The sequence below is a fragment of the Umbelopsis ramanniana genome (assembly GCF_025399195.1).
Source record: "Umbelopsis ramanniana AG unplaced genomic scaffold K450scaffold_125, whole genome shotgun sequence".
NCBI lineage: Eukaryota > Fungi > Mucoromycota > Umbelopsidomycetes > Umbelopsidales > Umbelopsidaceae > Umbelopsis > Umbelopsis ramanniana.
In genome coordinates this window covers 1-9522 of record NW_026252211.1, presented here as the reverse complement: position 1 = coordinate 9522, position 9522 = coordinate 1, and the positions used below count along the sequence as shown (strand labels likewise).

Here is a 9522-nt window from a genome sequence, read left to right as displayed (position 1 = left end):
CTACCTCTGAAACCAGTAATCCCTGACTGACTGACTAATATGATTACTTACTTCTGTATGGTATTATGGTTCCTCTGTGTTAAGACCTTGGCAAATTCTCTGACTCTATCTATCGGACTACCTCTATCTAGTGTTCGGAAATGGCGCTTATTTACACGTCTTAAGCAATTCAGTGCTGGACGCTTGACTGCCTCCTATGAATCGATCAATTTACTTTCCAACACTTTTTATGGAAATGTGAGTATTTTTGTCATAAAAACAAATGGCATGCATCTTCCTGTACCTTTACACCAAATGCTCAAATCGGCTATTCATGACAGCAGCAGTATATTAGAGAGCGCGTAGATGTCGCAGGGCGAGTTTGAGTTTATAGAACTTAGGCATTCACCAGAAAAATGAACTTTAATGCTCACCACTATGGTCGATGTCATCATCCATAACCGAAAGTCAATTTACCTGGTCCTGGTGCTCAAATGATCTATCATTGAGAAGGGCAAATCGATTGGTTGAGTTGATGCCGCGTAGGAGTGGTCGAGTTTAAATCGTTTATATCTGGCGATGACGATTATGAAATAGTGGGAGAATATGACATAAGAAAATATAATGGTGTAGAAATGAACTGAAGTTGGAGATGAACGGAATGGAGTTGGGTAAGGGTGGAATGTAGAACGACATTCATGTCTGTTCAAGAGGAAAAAAATGGGATTCAAGGATCAAAGAAATATTTGAAAGGCCGCTGGTGTTAAAATTTCGTTTGGCCGCCTGTCTATTCTGAAGTAGGTTTTATGATATACTGTATCACTCAAGCTCATTGAGGCGCTTCTGTCTGTTTACCTTATAAGCACAGTCTTCTAATACGTGGGTTTTAAAAATGAAGCGCTATACGTTTCACTGCGCTTTCAAGTAAGCAAGAGCTGCCCTGACAGCTATCGTCACCAGTCCGGTAGTCATGAGATAGAAACGTTGAAAACTCGGCCTACAGCAGCCTACTGTACTATTGCGTGAGGCATCTTATAAAACCTTGAAATTTATTGAATTTTCTGTCGAAATAAAGTTCTCTATATCATTCGTTGAAGTCCATCGAACTTATTAACATGAGTCTAAGGATGTCCCTTCCTCCAACATCTACTCAAGCTTCAGATCACTGCAGTACATATCGACCAAGACTATATAGCTTTCACAGGTTTATTATTTGCAAAGCAAATGAAAGGGAAATAATTATAGTATCTCTAGGTTCATGTTCATTCAGTCCCTTGAACTGAGCTGAGAAATATAGTAAGATGCTCTCGGCCAGACCTTGTCATAGAGATATGGCCAGAGATAGTGTATTGTATGCTAGGATACTACCTGCGACGTCATTAATAACACTATGTATTCCCAAACTACAATTCTAAACCGTTCCTTTATAAATGGAACTATAAACTATGTATGTACTTTTTTACTACTTTCCTTTCCAAACCAATTACAATAATAACGATCGAAGTTTCAGTATTTTTTCCATTTTAATTAAGGGTAACCAACACTGCAGCCTGAGGGACAAACCCCACAATCATCCTAAATTTTTCATATGTACCCATCCCATTTAGAGGCTGCATAGGATAATTAATGCAAAAATAACTGAGTAAAATATTTTGTACATTGATGTCTATTGAGAAGCTGTTTCTTCAGTATAGCTTGGCGTTTAAATAAACTTGATCAAGTTCTGCTTGCGTATTCGGTTCTAGGTACGGTTCTAGGTTCGAAGTTAGGACGAGCGACGTCACTTTATCGAATCTAGGTGTGGTTCTAGGTTCAAGATTAGGACGAGCAATGTCACCTTGTCGGCCCTAGGTGCGGTTCTAGGTTTGGGTGTTCTCTAATTTGCCTGGAAGAATTTATCATTTCACTGAAGGTATTATGAAGACTTTGAATATAATTTATATGCTTTTCAACGTTATTGAACACCCTGACGGCGAACATACATATTCTAAGTCTTGTTGTTATGCTGCGGTCTTCCTGTTGCTCACATAAAACTTCTGCAACTCTTAATGATATTTCAGCTATCTAAAGTATTCTTGCTACTCTGCTCGTGATAGTTTTTTAAATTAATATTCAGCTAAGCTCGCTTCAGCGTGAGTTTCAGCTAACCAAATATTAAATGGAATCATAGGAACTTGAACTGCTAAAGATAATACGAACCATAGCTATGAGCTATGAACAAAAAGCAAAGATTAAAATCGTGTAAGACGTTGGTAAACGTTCCCTAGCTTATCACGCATTGTACGCAAATCGCGCAAAGCGAGTGGATTAGCAAGTGTCCAAACACCACACTAGATTTGACAGTGATTGGGTTTCACGGCGTGCTATCCGTACTTGGAGACTCTGTGTTTCGATAGGAATTATAGTACATTGAATAAACGGGTCTAAGTGGCACTACAGACGCTACTCGTGGTATATGACAATGTCAGTGGATGATAAATTTATTGCTGAATTATTTATAACACAACTCGAAAGGGAACAGTTACCTCTACTAAGTTCTTATGCAAGGTTTGTTCTGAAAGTCGGATTTGGTGCCTCTTATGTTCTGTCTCCGATGTACTGAATTGAAATTCCTTCAACTCATATCGTACGTATCCCGAGTGCTCAATACGAGCCTAAATTATTGATATCTCATAAGTGTTTTGATTTCAAATGAAAGACTGATTACGGTTCATTGTTTTTGGTGAGATAATAGCGGATACTTGAATCTGACGTGGAACTGACGCGGAACTGACGTGGAACCGCCAAAGAACAAAAAATTCATTGGTATTTCCACGAGTAATTTGTAACGTCTCGCCACGTAGACTTACTCAATGTACGAAGAATGCCATGTGGCTAGCGAATAGTAAGTTCTATAATAGAATTCCATTTTATTATCCTTTCTAAATCACGCGGATTTTCACCATAGTCTTGCGGTACCTCGGTTTCATGGAAATAAAGGGCAAGTGCAACACATAAGAAATTTACCAGATTTGCCATCAATAATTAGTAAAATCTCCCTTGTGGTTTTATTGACAGTGACCGAAGGGTTATCAATTATGTCAGTTGGAAAAGCAACTTCAAGAGAACAGTCTACTTTCTGCCCGGGCGGGTTTTCGTTGCGTCTCGCGGAGGTTCGGATATGCGATGTTTGAAGGTAAAGAAGTATATTAACAATATGATAAATTTCGATGAAGGACATCATTAATATTAAAGTTCCTAAACACATTGTTGTTTCCGTAACTTATTATTTGTGTTTTCGTATGGGAAAGCGCTAGAGTTGTGGTCTTACGTCTATGGAAAGCTTGGGTTAGGGTTGCCGGCGAGGAGTTTCTTTAAAAATAACTGTGAATGCCCGGCGTCTATTGCCGGGCCAAGCCAAACGGTCAAAATTTAACCGCACAGGTTAAATTTGTCAATCAACTTAAATACAGTCGACTCTCGTCTCCTTTCCATTCAACGAACAACATGTTTAACCCAAAAATAGCAATTATAGGAGCTGGCCCTGCCGGTCTCACACTGGCCCGCCTTCTGGAATACAACAACATGTCGTGTAAAATATTTGAACTGGACGCTGATCGCAATAACCGAGATCAAGGAGGTACATTGGATCTCCACGTCAAAACTGGTCAACTAGCACTTCGTGAGGCAGGATTGATAGAGGAATTCAACAAACTAGCAAGACCCGAAGGAGAAGGAATGAAAGTGATTAAGTTCGATGGAACCGTACTTTATGATGATGGCCACATTGAAACGAATATGTCGCCGGAAAGATCCTGGGAAAAACCGGAAATAGACCGTGTGCTGCTACGAAATATGCTACTGGACTCAGTCAAGCCTGAGACCATCTCTTGGAACAAGAAGCTCCTTCGGATTGAACCTTCAAGCGTTGACTCTAAACAGCGCTTCGACTTGTACTTCGCAGATGGAACTGTGGAGAAGGAATTCGATCTTGTGGTTGGAGCTGACGGAGCGTGGTCAAAAATTCGACCTTTGCTCACAAACGAGTGGCCATTCTATGCCGGTGTCACGGCCGTGGAACTTTGGGCATTGGACGTTCAGGAGCGTCATCCCTGGCTTGCGGATTACGTTGGCAGTGGTAGCTGTTTTATGTTTGACGAAGGCCGTGCACTACTGTGTCAGCGCAATGGTAACAACAGCATTCGTGCCTACGCCGGTGTTCGTCAACCGGAGTCTTGGACTAAGGATTGTGGAATCGACTGGTCGCAACCTGCCATTGCCCGGAAGGAGCTTATTGACCGGTATTTTGCTGACTGCGGAGAGGACGTGAAACGGATCATACAAGAAGCGAGCGATGAGCTGAAAGTACGACAATCGTATATGCTTCCTGTCGGCGTGGAATGGCAATCTCGTCCTGGAGTGACTTTGATCGGTGATGCCGCACATTTGATGACTCCATTTGGTGGTGTTGGCGTGAACATCGCAATGGCAGATGCACTTGATCTGGCCCAGAATATTTTAATCTGCCGCGACACTTGTAATTCAAAATCGTATGAAAGCTTTGATGATGCTCTGGCAGACGCAATCCAAAAATTTGAGGCTTCTATGTTTGCAAGAGCAAAACCAAATGCACTGAGATCAGAACATGGTTTACATGGACATTTTAGTGCTGGTGGAGCAGAAGAATTTGCCGAGAGATTACGCCGAATGAAGAATACCACCAACAGTTCCAACTGATCAAAGTTTTAGCTGTAAGGTACCTTCTAAATCAAATTATTAGTTCTACGTGCACGGTAGCCATTAAGACTTCTGTTCTTTTTTTGTGTGAAATAAAAATGCTCAGAAATTATATAGCAGTTCAAAAGTAACCCGGTACGAAGAAAAGGTACAAAGTCTGTTTGAAATCTAACAGTTTTTTCATTGTCCAATATTGCAAACCTTAAGTTGATACATATGAACGGTACGTTGGTGCTCTCCGAGTTTCGCGATAATTGTGGCTGCTAATGTAGTACTCTGCCTTAGCATGATTTATCGTACTAGTAGTTTCAGTATTTACGGCATACTGATTTTCTGCTGTTCGGGCTTTTCAACTTCAAAATATAACAGTTGACACCTTTGGCACTGAGATCATTCCATTGACCGACAACGAGAAATTTAGCTTTTCCATAACTTTGATCCGTCTTGGTTTCTGTCGCCTTAACGCTCTAACTTTCTGTCTTTGAAGTGAGTGCTGCATTATACAACACTTACATTTTTAAACTGATGAGATTTCCAGCAGTTGGAAGTACTTCTAAGACAACTCTTAGAAAAAGAAGAATTAGTAATCAAAATTTATATTCTCTGCATGCTTTGAATGATCTGGAAGGTTTTGAGTCTCCGCCAGCTATCAAATACATTGTGAATACTCTTTTCGGGCAAAAAGCTTTTGCATAATGCCTTATAAGTACGTAAGCCGACGAAAGCTTTAAAATGATAGCGAAGTGCTCTGATTTATTTGCAATTGTTTAATTCTCAATGGATATAGCTTTCTCACCTCTAACACTGCCCAATGGCGCAACACTGCCTAATCGTATAGCTAAGGCTGCAATGGAAGAGAACATGGCAGATGCAGATCAAACTCCCTCTCAACAACTTCTTCAACTTTATAAAGGCTGGTCTCAAGGAGGAGCTGGGCTATTACTTTCAGGCAACGTTATGGTTGATTGCCACGCCATGACCGGGCCTGGAGGTGTGGCATTAGAAGACGACAAACATCTTGCAAAATTCGAGGAATGGGCAAAGGTTGGCCAGACAGCTGGAAACCATTTCTGGTTGCAAATCAACCACCCAGGAAGACAAATCCGTACAGAGCTCGGTCAGCCTGCTTTAGCACCCTCTGCTGTTCCTCTCGACCTTGGAAACCTCAGCAAGCTATTTGCTCCTCCCCAAGAAATGACTGAAGTCCAAATTGAGGATGTTATCAATCGATTTGTTACTACCAGCAAGCTAGCAGAGCGAGCTGGTTTCAGTGGAGTACAAATCCATGCTGCACATGGCTATCTACTTTGTCAATTCCTTTCACCGCTAAGCAATTTGCGACAAGATCAGTGGGGAGGTAGTTTGGAGAACCGGTCAAGAATCCTCTTCGAAATTGTCAAACGAGTTCGAGCTGCTGTATCGCCCAAATTTTGTGTGGCAGTAAAGCTGAACTCTGCAGATTTTCAGAAGGGCGGTTTCGACCAAGAAGATGCATCTTGGGTGGTTTCTAAGCTGAACAACATGCAGGTCGATCTTATTGAGCTCTCTGGAGGAAGCTACGAGTCTCCAGTCATGCAAGGAGAACCTGCAAAAGGATCGACACTGGCAAGAGAAGCATACTTCCTAGAGTTTGCGGCCGACATTGTCAAGGTAACTAATATACCGATTATGCTCACTGGTGGAATTCGGCGACGTCAGGTTCTCGAGCAAGTTATGAATAGCGGCGTAGCGGTGGCAGGTATAGCCACTGCACTGGCTTTACAACCAGACCTTCCGAATGCCCTTAAGCGAGGAGAAGACCCCAATCCTCAGCTAGCTGCTGTCAAGTGGTGGAATAAGACATTGGCTGCACTGGCACGCATGATGGTGATCAAATATCAACTGAACCGACAGAGTCAAGGTTTGAAACCCAAGTTGTCTGTGTGGCCATCTTGGGCACTCCTTCTCGGTTTATGGTCTGGAAACAACCGAGCCAAATTATACAGAAAGCAGATGGAAATGAAAGAATAAATACGCGATAAATTAGAAGCTTCCGTCATTCTGATATGTAGATTCGATATGAAACAAAATTTGTTACTAACTATTTAACGTATACAACTTGATAGCGAATGAATGAATAAAACATGATTTCCGGCCATAACAAAATTAGAGCAGTGTGATAAAGGTTGGAAGGATATAAACCTAAATGGTGTAATGTTGGGTAAGATATGACCATGAGAGCATTATGAAAAACGAAAGCTTTATCAAATCGGTAAAAAGCGTGACACACGGAGGTTACAGTTGCCCTCTGTTAGCAATGGCTGTGTTATAGAGGATTTTGAGTCCATTTTTCAACGAAAGATGGTTCATAACCTAGCTGACAGAGTATATTTGCTCTGAGGTTATTTAGCGGAGTTGCAGCTAATAAGCCACTATTCGGAGCTAATTAGCGGAGCTGGAGCTAATTAATCAAACAAATCAAACATGAGACTATACTGAATCTCTGTCCAATCATATTCTGGTATATACCTATCTTTTATCCAATCACTGATGAGGCACTGTCACAACCAGAAAAACGGGTCGTGGATCTTCGGCTTAAGCTTCCCCGCACAAACTGTTTTACCCCACCTCTCATTCGAGTGCAGTACAGTAATCAGAGCTTTCACTGAACTACAACATCAAATTCCTGTAATGCCACATAGAACACAACATTGTGAGCAATTAAGCCAAAAAAAAATGTCATAAAAAATTTCTCCTCTCGAGAGATTGTGGCCCTAGAAGGTATTGTTAAAATTTTAACATCGCTTGATCAAAAGGTAACGATACCAAAGTAGTGTAATACAGCACTGTATAGAAATAAATTTAATCCGATTTGGCATGTTTGATACAGGGATTTGAGATGCTCACGATGATGCCAGCTTCAGCTTGCTCGAACTGACCCTGGATACCAATGTTTCAACCTTCTCGCGGGTCGATAGGGTTTAAGGATTTGGCAAACGCACAGAACTCCGTCTCGGTCGAATCTTCTAATGTCCTTTTGTGATAAGCAGTTAAAGTGGTTTCACGACTGCTATACATGGATGATAAGTCTTCATTATCGCGATTGTTACTTGGATAGTAATGAGACGTAGATAATTCATAGTTGTGGATCAATATTTCGACGGCGATTTGACAAAGTCTACCAAAACTTCGTATAGTCGATTTCACTTTCATTCACCAGAATTGACATCATTTCGTAGAACATTCTGTCGCCATGGCTGGCGCATTCATTCTCTCTGCGAAGACCAAAATTGTTAAGTTCCACCACTGGTGGAATTGGAGGATGGCATGTCTATGGTGTATTGGATAACATGATCTTAGAAACGTTCCTTAACGAGGGTGAACAAAGTGCTACAAAGACATACTTTTCCAGCGGTATCTTAGACATGTTTTCGATTTCCCTCGACACTAGATTATCTGCAACTGTAAATGTGACGGCGCTGAAGAGCGGTTGGGACCAAAAGAAATAACATGACACTTGTAAAATGCTATTTTGGCAATCGATGGTTATTTTCGCTTTGTCGTAGGACAGCATATGTCTATAACTGTATTCTCTAGCATTAATAATATGAAAAGGAATATGCTCTGTGCAAGTTACATTGGTATGAGAACAATGTGTTGGGTACTTGCACCTCTTTGTTTGTACAAATCGTTCCGTAGGAGCAGAGGCCCTTTCACGATCCGTTGTTTATTATGCCCAACCATGCAAGGGGTATGCTAAATTTTTGCATGATGCAAAGAAAATAATTAGGCGGCGATCACCTCAATAGTAATGGCCGTCCTCAACCTTTTCTGAGCTTGAAGTGTGCCAAAGACAAACACTATAAAAAAGGAAAGCGCAACCATCCCTGGTAAATGATAAACGATATCATGTCATGTAAAAATCTGAATATGACCGTTCATGAGGCTCAAGTTTTCCAGTTGCAATATTGCCAAAATACAACGCTCCAAACACAGCATGTGCTATTACACAATTTAAAGTTCTCAACCCATGAAGAAAAATAGATATTTCAATAATACCTCGTCATTTGCTATTGAAGACCCTTGAGGTGCCATAAATAGAGGGTATAACCTGTGAAGGAGGCTTATAATTTTTTAAGGTATAGCTCACACTCTACTTTGTGTGCAGGAGATTTTGAAAATAAAGGCAAATCGACTGCATCATGCATCGCTGTAAGGATATCTCGGAAAGTGTAGTTACAACCACCGCCAACGGTCATTATGGTCTGGTCAAGGCTTTCTACCATGGGATATAATTAGACAGCGCTACAAAAAAACATCATTCCATTGTATTGATATGGTCATACCTTGAAATAGCTGGAATATAAAGATGAAGTCAGGAAGAAAAAATATTTCAACTGCACGCTGTAAGGTGGTTCATGCATACAAACAAGAAATAGCTCCTGTGAGTGACTTTTATGAGTATGACCCTACTTTAATCTGCTGCATGTTGGTTGGCTATGGATATTCTACTGCCTATAAATACAAAAGATTATTTCATGTAACTAACCGCCATCAACCCAAGACACTATAATCTATTCTGGCAAGTGTCCAGTTCCAGGATATATTCATCAAACGGACCTGCAAAAATTAATATCAAGTAATCTTTTTTAAGTGTTCCAGGACCCAACCAATATGAAGTTCGCTCTTATTGCCACCATTTGTCTGTTCGCTGTCGTTGCTAATGTACAGGCTGTACCATTTCCACCACAACCACCACCACCAGGACCACCACCACCAGGACCACCACCACCACCACCACCAGGACCACAAAGACCATCAGGACCACCAGGACCACCACCACCAGGA

At 41.1% G+C, this 9522-nt stretch overlaps 3 protein-coding genes across 3 annotated transcripts; 2 read left to right on the top strand and 1 right to left on the bottom strand.

Moving 5' to 3' along the window:
* Positions 1-3250: 3250 nt before the first annotated feature.
* Positions 3251-4858, top strand: K450DRAFT_263906 (uncharacterized protein). Its single transcript, XM_051592723.1, has one exon. The coding sequence runs from the start codon at positions 3349-3351 to the stop codon at positions 4693-4695; it is 1347 nt and encodes a 448-aa protein (XP_051439983.1). The 5' UTR covers positions 3251-3348; the 3' UTR covers positions 4696-4858.
* A 608-nt stretch (positions 4859-5466) lies between these two features.
* On the top strand, positions 5467-6850 carry K450DRAFT_263903 (uncharacterized protein). The gene has a single exon (XM_051592722.1). It carries the CDS (start codon positions 5473-5475, stop codon positions 6703-6705), a length of 1233 nt encoding a protein of 410 aa, XP_051439982.1. The 5' UTR covers positions 5467-5472; the 3' UTR covers positions 6706-6850.
* Positions 6851-8581: 1731 nt separating this feature from the next.
* K450DRAFT_203241 (uncharacterized protein) lies at positions 8582-9493 on the bottom strand (the record flags this gene model as incomplete). Its single annotated transcript, XM_051584709.1, has 4 exons — positions 8582-8676; positions 8825-8953; positions 9021-9078; positions 9413-9493. The coding sequence occupies 4 exons, from the start codon at positions 9491-9493 to the stop codon at positions 8582-8584; spliced, it is 363 nt and encodes a 120-aa protein (XP_051439981.1).
* Positions 9494-9522: the final 29 nt, after the last annotated feature.

Excerpts from the sequence above, each read along its gene's own strand:
- K450DRAFT_263906 (XM_051592723.1), top strand. The coding sequence starts at position 3,349 with ATGCCCGGCGTCTATTGCCGGGCCAAGCCAAACGGTCAAAATTTAACC.
- K450DRAFT_263903 (XM_051592722.1), top strand. The coding sequence starts at position 5,473 with ATGGATATAGCTTTCTCACCTCTAACACTGCCCAATGGCGCAACACTG.